Source organism: Scleropages formosus, chromosome 13, assembly GCF_900964775.1.
Source record: "Scleropages formosus chromosome 13, fSclFor1.1, whole genome shotgun sequence".
NCBI classification, from domain to species: Eukaryota; Metazoa; Chordata; class Actinopteri; order Osteoglossiformes; family Osteoglossidae; genus Scleropages; species Scleropages formosus.
The window spans coordinates 21477933-21494484 of NC_041818.1; the positions used below are offsets into that span (position 1 = coordinate 21477933).

General features: G+C 38.6%; 1 protein-coding gene and 1 non-coding gene across 4 annotated transcripts; both read left to right on the plus strand.

Annotated features, from left to right (window-relative positions):
- The first annotated feature begins 1119 nt into the window (after positions 1-1119).
- On the plus strand, positions 1120-1201 carry trnal-aag (transfer RNA leucine (anticodon AAG)). The gene has a single exon. It is a non-coding gene; the product is annotated as a tRNA-Leu (tRNA).
- Positions 1202-1332: 131 nt separating this feature from the next.
- Positions 1333-5797, plus strand: snapc2 (small nuclear RNA activating complex, polypeptide 2). Of its 3 annotated transcripts, XM_018733454.2 has the most exons (5): positions 1333-1492; positions 2326-2549; positions 3016-3189; positions 3870-4446; positions 4615-5797. In XM_018733454.2, exons 2-5 carry the CDS (start codon positions 2337-2339, stop codon positions 5292-5294), a joined length of 1644 nt encoding a protein of 547 aa, XP_018588970.1. In that variant the 5' UTR covers positions 1333-1492; positions 2326-2336; the 3' UTR covers positions 5295-5797. The 3 variants fall into 3 exon arrangements, with proteins under 3 accessions (XP_018588970.1, XP_018588969.1, XP_018588968.1); XM_018733453.2 differs by lacking the exons at positions 1333-1492; positions 2326-2549 and having other exon boundaries at positions 2767-3189; positions 4615-5314; positions 5712-5792; XM_018733452.2 differs by lacking the exons at positions 1333-1492; positions 2326-2549 and having other exon boundaries at positions 2767-3189.
- The last annotated feature ends 10755 nt before the right edge of the window (positions 5798-16552 follow it).

Consider the following 16552-nt stretch of genomic DNA (forward strand, 5'->3'; position numbering starts at 1 on the left):
TAAGTATTGCCTGTGGCAGAGACCGAAGTGTACAGTAAGACAAGGGCTGTACTGAATCACTATATTTTCTGCATACACACTTTCCATTATTGTGTGTTCACAGTTTTAGCATTTAGCTCCAAATTTTGGGAAAATTTTCTGATATGTCTGTAATATATTTTTCCTTAACATAGTCTTTAGTGTCCTTATGGAAAGGAGCATCTGTTTATGGAAGCTGCTGATGACCTTGAGTGGACACATAAGAGTGAACAGTTGTCAAGCCAAATGAGCACTGCAAATCTGCTAGAATTTTTTAACTCATTATGTTATTGCCCTAAGAGATGTATGCACGTGACGTATGCCTTTTTCTTTAAATTCCACAGAAGATAGCAGAGACCCATAAGCAGCTGTGTGGAAAAATAATACAAACCTCAATCTGGAACTGCTGTGTTAGTACATTTGAGCAGCTGGGTGGAGCAGTAAAAGAACAGTACTGGGATAAAAATACTATTTAAGAAAATTACACAGGTTAAAGTACTGTTCGAAAAATTACCTGAGGAAAACAAAGTGTCAGATCTAAATAAATAAAGAACTAAACAAATAAATAAATAATTTTGAAGTATCAAGTAACTTCGTTTGAAATTGAGCCAAAGTGCAAGCGGTGTAGTAATTGAACTGAAAACCGCTGGGTAACAGCATTGTGTTTGATATTAGCTGGCGTGAGATAACTGTAGTATACAATTAGGTCTTGTAAATAGAATCTTAAAAACTCATATAGTTGTGTTTGACTTCTTAACTGCAATGGTTTCTGAAGCAAAAAAGGGTTACATGTGTAATAATAATAATATTAATAATAATAATAATCATCATCATCATGATCATCATCATCACCATAACCTATCTATTAAAAATATTAAGACCTATGTGCTAAATACAAATGTAATTGACTCTTTTTAGCCCCTTTGAATATTTAAATGATATAGTTAATATTTTTCCTTTTACACTAATTTTAACGTACTGAAAAAATGCTCAAACTCTATACTACAATGCACGGACCCTTTAAAGCGCTGTAAATTTTAAGGGTGAATGGGGAGGTACACTAACTTTTTGAAGAGAAATACCACAACGTGTTTGCGTGTGGGTAGCGTGGCCGAGCGGTCTAAGGCGCTGGATTAAGGCTCCAGTCTCTTCGGGGGCGTGGGTTCGAATCCCACCGCTGCCAAGGTAGCTTTTATTGCAACCTTGAAAAATTAAATATTAATAATATTTTGCTTATATTAACCAGATATTGCCCTCTATGTATGACTTGTATTACATAACGTGTACTGCTTGTATTTAAAACGCTTTAAATTCACATTTCGACGGAAACAAAAAAATCGCGATTCCTATATTGTTCGTTCGTTTTGACCCTTCGACTAGCCGTACGTTAGTTATTGCTGCGAGTGTGTGTTTTGTGAACGACGACGTTATGAGGGACCGGCTAAAGTTGCTACGAAAACTGGATTACTAAACTGTAAGTGGAACGGTTTCATTATTTTAAGAATCTATATGATATCAGCATACATTACATATACAGTTAGTTATTGATAATGATATTCTCGTCACGACCGATTCATTAGACAACTCGGTTCTGCCGGCTAAACTCGTAGCCGGGGTAGGTATGCTGTTTACTTGATTAATTTCTCAGGCTTGTATGAAATTGCAGTGAATTAATTAACGAGGATCTTATTTACTTAGACGAATGGAATGGTAAAGGCTAGTAATAATTATTAGCTTAAGTTAAGAGTCCAAAAGAGTTTTGTAATCTGTAAAATAAAAACGTAAAACCTCGACAAAACCAAAAAAGAGAAACTAAGACTCGATCGATAGTGAATCAGAAGTCATTTGATTTTAAGTTCTCATATAGGATCATTTGGATCATCGTGACTTCGAATCGGTACCGTACCGTACGCTACTACTACCCCGGGACCGTCCGCTATGCAAAATGTCTGAATCATTATGGTATTACTTGTTCATTAGTAGGAAATATGGAACCAAACAGAACTCAGTACAATGAATGAGTTGTGATGTAGTAGGTTATTAAAATGAGGCCTTTTCCACCCACGCCAACCTATGTCTGAGTGATCTGCTAACCGGCTACGTTCCGATACATTTCTTATATTACGCCTACGTTTGTGTTCTCCTGTGACACAGGCTGAGGAAGTGAACGAGGTGCGTGTTCATGTGTTTAAAATGGCAACATCTGGGAACGCGTGCGTTTCCCTCTTCGCTCTCATTTCTTGACCGCCGGCTTTCTTGGAAGCACTGTTGTTTTGTTCACCACTCTCTTCTGTCTCCACCAATCAGCGTTTTCCGCGATGAAACCGCCCTCCCGCCCGCGAGCTGTACCACAGCGCTTTCAAACCAAGCAGACGGAGTCCCAGCGGCCGCCGCGCATGCGAAGCGTGTGGTGCACCTGGCGTGCAGTCGAGCGGCGCCACCTGCTGGCGGGGCTCAGGAGGCAGTCCAGCAAAGCTGAAGTGGACCTTGATGCGCTGCAAAAGAAACTACCCAAGCGCTCAGTGCAGGAGGTTTGTATGAATGGGTCGAAACGCTACTGAGCTCAGTATTTTGAGTTCCGGAGAGCTCGTCCAATTCAGAAAACTGATTTGAGTCCAAGTTCTTGCCCCATTTGATCTTGTTCATGATCCTGAAGTTCATGCACAACCGTTGAAGATGGCACAATGTTTGATAAGGTTAAAGTAATTGCTGTTGAGTCGACTTGTGTGACCATTTACATGGTTTTCATGCAAACGGCGGGTTTGTATGCAGTTTAGATTACTTCTTTTCACACATACTGTACTTTGGAGTGTGGAAGGAAACCTAATCACAGGAAGAACATGCAAACATGGTTGTGTCCTAGGAGACACTGCACTTTTTGCAGTAAAGAAACCAGGTTGCATTAATTATCAGCTGAATTCACATTGTCTGATGATATACCAGTATATGCAGCAGTTCAGGGTTATTTCAGAGCTTTTCCCAATGGTTTGGTTTCAGATTTCCAGCTTCCTGGAGTTCCTTAAAGGTCGTGTGGGTAGGTGTGTGGTCCATCGAGTGTGGTCTCAGAAGCGAGAGGAGCGCAAGGAGAAAGTTCCTATCCAGTTGTGGTCAGACCTGGCAAAAACCATGGTGGGGTCGCTGGAAGAGGCCATTTCTTCAGCCTTTTCACAGGTCAGTGGGTGTGCATGGATGAAGGCAAGGATAGCCTGGTATGTAGGTTACAGCTGTCTCTGTTTCAGACAGCATTGTGTGTTAAATTATATTTATTGTGTATTTTATAGTACAATTGCATTCAAGAGCATAGTGTATAAACAAAGTATATGTTTCTATGTATGTTTTGGGGTAATGTCTTTGTACATACTATGCTTTTAACTGCAGGTGGAGATAAATTTAATTTTTAATGTATTAGATTTTATATAGAGACTGGATGTTTTCAAACTGAGCTAAAAGCACAGCACGAGTCTAACTTTGTATATTGTTTATATATACTATATATATTATATGTATACTGTATGTATAAATAAAACCCATAAATGGTTAGGTACACATGTATAAATATAAAAACAGTGCACAAAGATTACATGCAACAGTTTTGTGTTGTAGGTAGCTAGTTGAACAGTATTCCTTGCTCAATGTATGAATACCTGATTGGAATAATTTGTCTTGTTTACTTCAGGATTGCTTGTTTGCCCTAGGTTTTAGACTTTATCTGATAGTTACACTATAATTAAAACAAACTAGGCATGATGTCGTCATTTTATTTAGAGTGTTCAACAGATGGAGTTGTAACATACTGTGAAGAAGGTACATATAGTATGTGGAAATAAAAGTAGATCTTGTTTCACTTCTAGGTACTGGTAATTGGAGCCACGGAACCCTGCAGCCTCCTGCACTCTGACCCTCCTCACCACATCAGCATCTCCGAGCTCACAGAGTCCAGTCTGCATACCATTCTCCCGAAGCCCAAAATCACATCCACTTCTAATGACAAGTTGAGAACTATGGGGCCTTCAAATGGAGCTGAACCTCCACCCAAAGATCCGCTTCAGGGGACTGCAGTTGTAGCTGTTACACCCAGCACGCATCAGTTGTCCCCCACACTAGTTTCTTCTGGCCCCAGTGAAGAGTCTGAATCCATAATTTCTCCAAGTCCAGCACATGCTAACCAGCCTGCAGCAGACCAGAATCATTTGAAAAAGAAACCTTCCAGTAGTCCTCAGCCTGACCCACCTGTTCAAGAGGGCACTAACACAGGCTTTGAGGGTCCTTCCCAAAGAGATACCTCCAGCAGTCAGCTTCCAGCATCAGCTCAGCAACCATCGCAGAACAAACCGAAGGAAAAAGATTACATAGTGAATTTTGAAAACATTTATCATTTTCTGAATGCACTCAACAAGAAGGCAAAGGAGCCCATTCTCACTCCTATGGGTAAGTGGAACTTTTGCTTTTAGTGGCTTCTGGCTTTTCATTAATAAGCTAAATATAGTTCATAGTCATAGCTTGGGTTTTTCACCCAGCTAAGTGAGAAAGTAGTCTAAACAAGCAGTCAGTTCAGTATACTTTTTTTTTTTTTTTTCTCTCCTTTCTGCATTCTAGAAAGTGCAGTAGTCCTGGACCTGCTGCTATCTCTGCCTGAAGAACTCCGTCTACTCGACTGCCAGGCACTGCAGAGTCACCTGCGTCAGGTATACATGCGGCTCACTGCAACAGCGGAGGCCACACATGGCAAGCAGCGCCCTTGTTCCCTTAGCCCTGCATTGTGCCACACCCCTTCTGGGATTAAGGTGCCAAAACAAGAGCTTACCAGCCATTTGGACAGTGGGCAAACAGACATATCTGAAGATGCAGACAACAGATCAATACACCATCTTGGGAATGGAGATGATTGTTCACTCGAGAAACAGATCAATACAGGTGACCGAGACAAAGATGGAAGTGTTGATTTGTCAGAAGCAAATCAAAGGGACGAAAGCATGGAATTAAACTCCAGTGAGTCCCCCAATGCACCAGCTGCAATTGTCAACCAATCTGGAGAGTGTGTTTTTTCTAGTAATAAAACTGTGGCTATGCAGAATCTTGCTGATGCTGAAAGCAGTTTGGCCTCACCTTCTCTGGGCCCTGGAGCAGGACAGAAGGCTGACTGGTCAACTGTGGGGCTGTGCCCATTGAACCCCTTCATGATCCCCCTAAAGCTACTGGCACGATCTGCCATGATCCCAGTGGTGGCAGACGACTCACAGCTGGCATGTCCGACAGTAGATGCCGCATCAGACTGAACATGAAACCGACATGGGAGGTGGGTCTGTATTGCACAGACGTGAAAAGGACTTGCTAAGGTTCTTGTTTTTTTTTCAGAAGTTACCTGCTGCCAGTGTTCTGTTTTTATTTTGTAAGAGATACGGTGATAATTAAAGTGTTCATTATTAAACATTGACGAATTCCTCACAGTGTGGTCTCGCTGATGTAGCCTAAAGTACTGTCATCCATGGGGCTGGGCTTTGTAGCTCTGTTAAATGTTGTCTAAATTGTCCACTGAAGATTGTGATCAGAGATGACAAAATGTTAAAAGATGACTGTATCTGTCAACCGAGGCAGGAAAAAGAAAACATATTTTAAAAAAAAACTCAGGGTTTGGGTGACTTTTCTGATTGCAGTAAGAAATAATGAGAATAAACAATAGAGGCCTTTCACAGGGTAAATGCTACAGATGAAGGCAACGGAGACTTGTACCCGGAGGTAAGAGCCAGTCACACCCCACTAGTTTAAGCACAGTCAGACATTTCCCTCATATGCTATAGCGCTCTATACGCTCTCACTCATGTATAGAGTATATATTCATATATAGTATATATAAAAACCTGTTGATATTCATGTGTATTCACATTTATTCATTTAACAGATGCTTTTCTCCAAAGCAATGTACATCTCAGAGAAAAATCGAGTGCATTATATCAACAGAAGGAGAGATTTGGATGTAGACGTGATTCTAAAGTATTGTCAATTTGTCACATTCAACCATATGAACCAGTATACATCACATGAAAACCTGTATATAGGCTTTTTAAATTCATATACATCTATATCCATAAATACACTAGTACAGTAGATTCTTGTATTTTATCAACTAAACTTTTAAGTGCATTTTTTTTTTTTTTATTAAGTGTTAGTGTCTGCCAATGCTGATTTGTGGAAATAGATTCTTCAAAATGTGATGGGTGTTACCAATACAGATTTTATAAACTATAAACAGTTTTATATTCGACTCCTCCCCACTGCTGGATTGCTCTTGGTGGGCAGCTCTTGTCTTGTACCTGCAGGTGTTCGTTTTAATGTGAGGGAAGCATATTTTATCACCTGCATATTAAAGTAAAATTTCTTGTTTTGTCTTTGCTTGTCCACAGTCTTGTTGATCTGTCCCATGATAAAATAGAAGTACTGAACATCTGCAGTGATTACAATTGGCAATAAGACTTGCTCGCAGATTGTGCTGGTGCTCATGACTCGGCAGGTTCCCGTGTTGCAATTCTTGGTGGTGTTGTGGATGCTTTCGTGCTGAGAGGCACAGATGATCTTGTCTGATGTTTGGACTGCAGTGGACATCTGCATTCTTTTGGGACGATCTGCTCGCACATCACTTAAATTTAAAGGAACACAGCAATACCTTTTGTTTTTCATATGTATTGTTTTTCTACTTCTCTTCCAACCTAAAGCAGTAGTTTCCCCCCGACAGTTAAATCTATGTTACAATTTCTTTGTGAGAAATATAAGGGTGAGTGAATCGGTTTCAGAATTTCATTTGAGGAAATGTAAACGGGCCTATTTCTGTATGTACTGGCCTTTTTTTTTTTTCAAACCACTTGCGGTCACAGTAGGTTTGTAGAATTCAGTGTTTTCCTTCTGGATTAGCAGGACATTTGCACATCCTTCTCCCAAAGTACCATTGTTGAGACAACAGCTAGGCAGAGTGGGAAATAAGATATTTGTTTTCGTAGGAAGAGTAAAATATATTTTTGAGGGAATAAGACAGTCAGTGGCAACAAGCAGAGGTCTGCTTAAGGTAGTAATAGCTGCTCTTGGAGGAGAAAATTCTTTTACAGCTTTATTCACAGTGCAGTGTAATATGCCCATATGAAAAATGTCAAGTACTTTGTGTGAAATTTTAATAAACAAAACTTTCATTATTCCCACCAAAATTAACAGTTGGTTATATGTAATTATTAGCTTGTTTGCGGTACTTAACCATTGAAGTTATGTTGTAGAACTGTACACCTGTGTATATGTATGTCAGTGGTATTTTACTTTGAACAAAATTATTTGCCAAATGCATAAATGTAACTGTGTAAACACTGGGTGTTCTTTCATGTTCCCTGCTTTTTTATAAAACAAAGTTTTTCCGATAAATTGTTTAAATATTGTATCTTGCTTGTGGGCTTATCCAGCATATACAGTTTATTCTGACAAGTTCAGTATTGAAGATACATTTTATGTTACCTCTTGGTGCCTGTAGTGTCAGCCAATAAAGCAGAAAAGCAACCTTATGTACCCCCAACTGTCCCATGGTTGTCAGGCTGTCTTCAGGTGTGTTCTGTCAATGCTCTCACTAGGTGGGGTAGATTGGGAGAGTCCATGAGACATTCCCAAGTTTAAATATTAACACTTTGGAATTCTGTTAGTAATCTGCCTCCTATGTTTTCATAGGTATTTATTCTTTATACAGCTGTGAGTACAGTGATGCATCGGCGGCATATTAGATTACATTTAAAAGGAAAGTCCTTTATCTCTGAACAAAGTTAAGTTGACACAACAGAGCATGTAGTAATACCTAGGGTGGAAACAGGTGTGGTTGTAATGAAAAATATATTGTCAGTATATTGCATGCGTCAGTTTTAGTGTTTTAAACATATTTCCCACTAGAAAATTACAACCACTGTTTGTTATTTAAAGAGCACGGGCTTGTAAAAAGAATGATGGCAAAGAACACCTAGAGAGAGGTTTATTCTTTAGTTCTTTTACTATTTAAAAACTATGAATAGTATACTACTGTGTACAGAATATTACAGTTCTACATGTCAGATTTCTAGAAATGAGTGTCCTTAAATGATCAAAATTTCCCAGAGTGCTATTTAAAGTAGTTTTAGTAGTCCAATCCCACAATTATAAACACATATAGGATAAGAATAAAAAATGCAATAAAAGTTGATCATCTTTATATATATCTGAGTCATGGTGTATTGCATAAGTTGGCTCTTGTACAAGTTTATTACAATTGATAAAAGAGGAATATGATAAAGATGATAAAAGAGCTCTTGCTTTTAAACCTCTGTACAATTTTTGCCAGAAATATTGATTTTCAGAAAACCATGCAATTAAAAAAAATACAATTTCTGTATGTCTTTATATTTTGCTCATACGGTGCATACTTTTGGCTTTAATGTGTTGTGAATTTGGTGCAATGCCTGCTATTCATTCCAGCTGCATTAGTGACATTGACTTCTATGAGCTTTTCACTGAATACAGCACATGCTACAAGTCAAATTCAACATAATGTGTTACTTGAGGAATCTGTTTTAGTTGTGTTAAACTGAATCTGTGCTAAGAAATACAATTTTTACTAAAGACATTAGAACTGTAACAGGTGCCTTATTGTTTGTATGTTTGTGCATTTCTGTGTGAAATCCCACCTGCTGTGATTACAGTGTACTTAAGTGATGAATCAAAATAGTAAACATTGCTATTTCTATTTTGACACAAAACATATTTATGTTTTTCATTTCAGGTATTGTACAGCCAAAACAAATCATAGTCAGTCCTCAACCAAAACATTTTCTTCTGCGTTGCTTGTATCATTTTATTAATTCAAAGCACACATCTGAACCGCTTATCCCATACAGGGTTGCGGTGAGCCAGAGCCCAACCCGGCAGCACAGGGCGCAAGGCTGGAGGGGTAGGGGACACACCCAGGACGGGATGCCAGTCCGTCGTAAGGCACCCCAAGCGGGACTTGAACCCCAGACCCTCCGGAGAGCAGGACCCGGGCCAACCCACCGCACCCCCCTATTCAAAGCACAATCGATGCTAATTAAAAAATCTCTGTTTGGACAAAAGCCAGAAAATATATATGGGGTCTCCAGATCGAGTAACGGCTTCCGATCTGTTCTATCTGTGAAATTTAGAAGATTAATATGGAAAGTGTTTAAGGCCTATCTGCAGGTTCTAATTATACAGACACCAAGGTTGTTTTTAGAGAACATTATCTTGACAAGTTTTCTTTGAAATAAGTCATACATTGTTTTGTTTCTTAAATGAAAATCCACTACCTCCAATAATCATATAAAACTAACCATCCCAAACAAATGATTTGGTTCTAAATTGTGTCAAGTTGTGACTATTTTGAAAAACACTGCTGAGAAGACACACATTTTCAGGACCGCTTGTCCCATAGGGGGTCGCGGGGAACCGGAGCCTAACCCGGCAACACAGGGCGTAAGGCTGGAGGGGGAGGGGACACACCCAGGACGGGACTCCAGTCCATCACAAGGCACCCCAAGCAGGACTCGAACCCCAGACCCACTGGAGAGCAGGACCCGGTCCAACCTACTGCGCCCCCCTGCTGAGAAGAGATAAATGCAAAACAAGTATTTGAAAGGTACAGCATTTCAAATATGGTTTTATTAGTGTTACTTGTCTTTCAATTGATCAATGCTATTTTTACTCCTAAGACCAACCTGACAAATTTCTTAAAGTACTTGTTTTCATAAGTCTGGTATAATGGTGAGATCATGTAGTGATGTAGATAGACTGCTGATCTTTATTGTCTTTGGTCAATGGTATGGCTGCTCTGTGGTCTTTATTATACATTTTTGAAAACACCTCAAAAGACAACATGAAATGCACATTTCAACCATTTCAATACATATATTTAATTAAATAATGTTCAAAAATAAAAATGAGTCATCTGATGCTAAAAATGTCAAAGCACAAATACTGGCGCATTCTCATCACAGTTTATCACTTTATACTAACACAAAGCAACTAGTAATACCTGTCCTTTTAGAAATATTTTTGGAAAATCTGGTTTTTACATTTTATTGTATTTTATTCCATGCTTTCCAGCCTGGGGTTGTGCAGTTCTGTTACAAGACTGTTGAAAATTATGTTGTCCAGAATGTTTTCAGCAGACGTGCAGAAAAAGTTGAGCAAAGATGGCTAAATGTTAAAAGAGGACTGGAACTTTGGCCTGAGAAACTAAAACAGAAACACAGAGAAGTGAATGAGGAGAAACAACAACAAAGAGACTGGATTACCAAGTGTCAAATCTTCCCACTTTCAATTTCTGTACATAAATCCAGACTAACAACCAACCTCTAATCGTTACCGTTTTTGCTATTTTTCACAATCATATTTTCATGCTTGAATCTTGACTCACTGTTTATGGTAAGGGTTCAAGGGTGGTTTCACTATTTCACTGTTCCAAGTTTTGGCAACTTACTTGCATGTTGCCTGTTCATACTGTTGGCCTTCTGGAATGTGCATTCCTGCTTGCCATACTCGTCGTAGAGTTTGAAGCCATTTCTTTGGTTAGAAAGGTGATGCATGGAACCATAAAAGGAAGGCTGTGTGCCTGAATGTACCGGGTTGGTTATGAAATCATCTAGCTGTATATATCCACCATTAGTAATGGCAAAATCACTTTCTGGAGAGTGAAAAAGAAAAAATAAAAAGTTTCCATCCGAACCCAGAAATGTGGAGCAAATCAAAAATCTTGTAAAATAACAATCTAACCATTGCCAGTTAAAATCTACTAGCAGATATTACCTGCCGGAGGGTGGTGCTTCTCAGGGGAAGGCCATTCAAAGTCATCCTCTAACCTTTCCTTCACCTGATCATTTTTACAGTCCTTCCTCCTAAGGTGGGGTGCAGTAAGTGGAAAAAGAGAATGGCACATTGTTCATTTTCATTGTATGCACATAACCTGTGAGCACATGTGGCAGTTAAGACAAATGAAGCCTGGATGATGGGATCTTTTCAAAATTGTACAAATATTAACAATTTATTGGGGCTGGTTTACTTAAAATTGGCCAAGGTGGCCCTAGTCACTGCTACATCAGTGTCTGCTTTGAATATTCTCTGCACAGTGTAAAGTGTTGTTATATGTAGTATCTTGCCTTTTAACATTTTGTTTTTGCCAGACAAGGAATACAGTCAGAGTCACCAGGCAGGTCACCAGGGCCACAGCTAGAATCCCGACTGCAGCAAAAACAGCGTTCTTCTGGATGGCCCCATAACAATCAGCTCCAGAGTACCAGTAACCTTTTTTACATCTGCAGCAGAAAATGTAAAAAAACAAAAAAAAAAGTTTCATATTACGCAAGTACTGAAGTACCATAAAATATTAAACACAACATTGTTAGTTCTATCTTGGAAATGTATGTTTCTCAAACACTTTAACTATAAGGAAAATTTCAAGTTGGGAACAGTGTAATTTTTCATTTAGTAGAAAGGATTATTTATTAATGTCATGAAGTGGTTAACATTTTTAATAATGAATGATTGTGTCCACTAAGGACACAGTGGTCACAATATGTTCAAGTTGAAAAATAGCTATTTATTTATCATAGTATTTAAACTGTAGTCCAGGCCATAGCCAATCTCCTAAACCAAAAGCAAAGAGAGAGCTTATTAGAGGGAAATAAGTGCCAGGTGCTGGCATTGACCCTCATAACAACTTTTGAAAATGGCGTATTTCATGTTGGATATGTGCTTTTTTTCTGGTGTTTATGACTTTTACTTTGTTTATTTTATTTTTTCTGGTGTAGAAAAAAAAGTTAAGCCATTACCACCTCAGGCCTGGTCACTTATTGAATCAGACAAACCCTGGTGTATAACATTCTCTATTTAATCGTACCCGTGCTCTTTGTGTGGTGTCACAACCCCTTGCAATTTTTTTTACAAAGCTTTCAGTGGTTTTGAATTAAAAAAATGAGCAGTCATCAGCTGAAATGAAGGTTTTTTCCTGCGCTCCAAGTATGAGTAAAACTGATATTTAGACTCACTCGCAGGTTGGGCCAGTAATCAAGATGTGACAGGTGCCTGTGTTGCAATTCTTTGCATTGCTGTGAAAGTCATTGCACTGAGAGACACAGGTGATTCTGTCCTGCAGCTGGACTGCAATGTAGTACCTCCTAAAATCACTGGCGATATACTGGTCACAGACCACTGGAATTGCAAGAAAAAAAGAATAAACCTTCTTTGTTCATTTTCTTCTGTCTAAAAGTGCTAATTTGACAAACTTGGATAATGTCAGCCATCATATGCCCTAATCTTGTCACTTTCAGTAAAATAATTATTAAGATTGTAATCTTGAGTATTTTGGTAAAACTGAAGAACTCTCTTAGCCTTCAAGTTACTTTTCCATCTTTCCCTCTCTTGGGTGCAGTTTCTCCACATTCACTGATTAACTCACTTCCTGGGGAAAATTTTAGTTTTTCAACAACAGGTTCTCCAACAATTGCAAGACATTCACCCGAGCCTGAAAAAACCACAGAAATGGGAAGTGTTATAGTCATATGCTAGCAGTTATTTTAATTTACTATTTGTTTGACAAAATTTCATGTGTCTGTTCATTCATATCATGTAGCTCACCTTCTGTGCAGTTCTTTGCCTTATTCAAAGCCTCTTCAATCTGCTTAGGAGCCTGAATGACCATTTCTGATGTATTTTGTCCATTTGATATGTTCAGTATCACCTCATGGTCCACCACCACACTGCCTTGCCTGTGGTGTCAATCAGAAGTGGTGGTGTAGATGATGGACAGACAAAAAGTCAAAATGTCCAGTACTGTTAAAATTTTGGAGCACTCTGTAAAAGTGGAATTATTTCAGAATTAATTAAGCACTGAGCTTTCCTGTTCTTTCTTTGGGCCTTTACTTACCTGATTTTTATGATATTCAGTCCCACGTAATTTTCAACTGTGTCTCGATATACTGGTTCCATCTGAAAGACAAGAGAGGACTCAACTTCTGTATCTGCATACTTAACAAGAGTTTCCTTCTTTGTAGCTATATAAACCAGTAAACGCTAAATAAAAATTAAATATATTCTATATGGGGGGGCGCGGTGGTGCAGTGGGTTGGACCGGGTCCTGCTCTCCGGTGAGTTTGGGGTTTGAGTCCCGCTGGGGGTGCCTTGCGGCGGACTGGCGTCCCGTCCTGGGTGTGTCCCCTCCCTCTCCGGCCTTACGCCCTGTGTTGCCGAGTAGGCTCCGGTTCCCCGTGACCCCGTCTGGGACAGGCGGTTCAGAAAATGTGTGTGTGTGTGTATATTCTATATGCTAACCTGACTTTGTGTTATAAAATTTGCATTGCTAAAACTAAATTCCGCAAATGAATATCCAGTCTGAAGAATCTAAACGCAGATGGATAATTTATGAGTACAAATATTCAAACTCATTTGTTCATTAAGATGGCCCCATTCATTTTATACCTTCATTTCCTACTTGCTTGAGAATTTCAAAATATTCTCAATAAGCATTCAAGACATATAAAAGTAATGCACCGTGCAACTAGTATGTCAGATTTCAAAGCAAACAACTCTGTACATGTTATTAATTTGACTGAAGAACGTAGACAATTTTTTTTTTTTTTAATTTTGTTAATTTTTGTTCAATCCTATTAAAATAGATGGCAGAAAATGGGACTGACTGAATCTGAATTAACTAATACAGCACAGTGACTGCTGGAACAGCAGGCAACTTTAGTGTTGACAACTTAAGTCTCTTTAATCAATAATCAAAATCAAGGTGTCTAGAAGTTAAGAGTTGTGGATTACAATTACACAACATCTGGAAATGGTTCTCAAACGTGCTGATGAATCCACAAGAAAGATTTAGATTTGTTCAACCAGCACAATTTTCTGTAACACCGCATGCGTGTGAGGGCTAGAATTAAAATTAAAAAAAAACAGGAGAGGTAGAATATGAAAAGTATGCTGTTGGATGCGGCTTTTAAGCATACTCTGAACAGCCAGGAAAACAAACAGATGAATCTAGGGCCAAATTTCACCAGAACTCTTATTAGAAGCACAAATGAGGAGACTGATTATTTTACTTTTTCTACACATAATGTGAAGATCAAATTCTCAGAAAAACATAAAAATTTTTGGTAAAGATGAAGGAAAAGATGAAGGATGACTAGCAGCTAGATGGATTGACTCCATGAAAACAATAACAAGCACACACCTTTTCACTCTAAGGACACAAGTGGAGGGCATAACATTCCTGAGTATAGCTGTTGTGACTGGCAAGAGTCAACATCAACTCAACAGCACTTAATTTTTATTAATACAGTTATTAATGTATTGCAGTCTGTATTCAGGTTAACATTTTAGTTTTCACATTATTTACATACATGCAATTTACAGATATATATTTGTGATTTTTCTACATGAAACTACATGTCATACCTTTTTGGTGAATTTAATAACAAAGTCTTTGTAGTCCTCTGACTCTGGATTTTCATATTCCTCCTTAAATGATTCATTAATTTTGATGATGACCTCTGATGTTATTAGAATACTGTCTGTATTGATAAAAAACATGTAAATCTTAGTTCTTCCTAATTTATAGTTTTGTTTCAATCACCATAGCACAAAAGCATTACAGTACTGTGTAGACTCAGCTGAATAAAATTCAATCTGGAGCCTTACCTTGGTAAATGAAGTAGAACTTAACCCTAAAAGTCTGCTGTTACTCACTATTATTAAAGCATTATTGAACTGGTTCAGTAAATAAACAAATACAAGTTTTAACTAAGTCATTTAACCATGTGGATTTACTAAGTATGTAAAAAGCAGTTATTGTAAATTTTTAGAAATGTTACTCTACTAACAATGAAATTTAAGTAATATAATTAAATGTAGTATTTTTTTCTACTGCAGTTAAATTTCCACTATTATTCTTTTCAAATTGATCACATTTGTATTAATTCACATGAGCTGGAAGTATCATCTTTGTTTTTTTTTTTATTTTTGTTGTCTGATTACTTACCAAATGACAGAGAAGGCTGATATACCTGACATCGTTCCCCTTCAAAATTTGGAGCACATTTACAGACACCATTTTCCAAATTGCCATTGTTATGACAGGGTGGTGAAACTTTAGGAGTGGGAGTCATCCTTGTGATGGTAGTAGTATTAGTACTGTTGGTCATAACAGAGATTGCAGTAATTGAGCTTGCACTACTAGTTGTTGACCCTTTCCTGGAAACAGGTCTTTGAGTGATAATTGTTGATGTAAAACTGGTAGAACTTTGGGCGGTTGTAGAACTTGTGTTGTCTGAATTAGTCATTTTGGAAAGCTCAGTAGTTGATGAATGAGTGATAGTTTGTGGAAGAGCTGTGTTAGCAGTAAATCCAGCTGTTGTCATTGTGTCCTCCGTTGTATTCGATGGTTGAGACAATATCACAGCTGAAGGTTCTGTAAATGTTGGTGTTTCTCCAGCAGTTGGTGGATAGTTTTTAACAGTGGATTCCTCTAAATTCACCTGTCTGTCAGTCACAATCGTCGACATTGTAACTGTTGTTTCTGCAGAAGCATTCCTTGGAGTGGTGGACATGGAGAGGTCTGTGGTAATTTCAGGGGCTATGCTTGTAGCTTGTAGCTTGTATGCTTTCACGGGCTCTGCAGCAGTGGTTTTCGAGAGCCCAGTAGTGTCTGTTGATGTGACAATTGGACTTTGAAAAACAAAGGTGCTATTTGTTAGTCTTGTTGTTGACTTTGTATTCTCTGTTGCACTCATTGGTAGATAAGTTGTCTCATCTGGTGCTTCTGTAGATGTGTATTCAACATTGGTGCCAGTTGACGCTGCCCCTAGAGAGGTGGTAGCTTTTTCTGAGAAAGAATATATTGGGTCGGTCAGTGTGGTGACTTCTGGGGGTGTTTCAAGTGATACCACAGAAGCACTAATGCTGGAATTCAAAGTTGGTGATAATGCAGTGGCTGTTGGAGGTGTTAGTTCAGTGTTGCATATTTTCCACTCATTTGTGTTTTCTGGACTTGAGGTTATCATGCTGGGCTGTTGCGATGATGTGAGCCCATTGTGTGTGTTTGTTGATGTGGTGGAAACTGTTCTATCACTTGCAAATGAACTTTCTGTAGTTATATTGATTAAGGTCATAGGCTGAATGTTTTCTAAGGCTCCTCTCTGTGATGGATCAGGTGTGGTTTCTGTAGTTGTTGAAACTCCAGTAGTTCTCTCTGAGTCAGCATCATGCATTTCTTCTGAATTTGTGAATACAGTGCTCTTAGTAAAGCCTGTTGGTGTAAACACTGTGAAAGATGAGTTTTCTAAAGTTGCTCAATTCTCTCGCTTGTATCCTCACCAGAAATTGTGTCATCATCAACGATACTTTTCAAGAGCTCTGTATTTGCTGTTGATGTACTTCTCACTGTACTAGGCAGGAACATTCTATCCTCAGGTTTGCTCCCTGAATTTTAAGTTACTGTATTTGACTGTTTTGTGGTTACATGTCCTTCATT

What these genes read in the sequence shown, in the direction of transcription:
- snapc2 (XM_018733452.2), top strand. Translation starts at nt 2,785, where the DNA reads ATGCAGTTTAGATTACTTCTTTTCACACATACTGTACTTTGGAGTGTG. An exon ending in TTTCTTCAGCCTTTTCACAG is followed by an intron (nt 3,190 to 3,869) that starts GTCAGTGGGTGT and finishes TTTCACTTCTAG; the next exon opens with GTACTGGTAATTGGAGCCAC. An exon ending in GCCCATTCTCACTCCTATGG is followed by an intron (nt 4,447 to 4,614) that starts GTAAGTGGAACT and finishes TCTGCATTCTAG; the next exon opens with AAAGTGCAGTAGTCCTGGAC.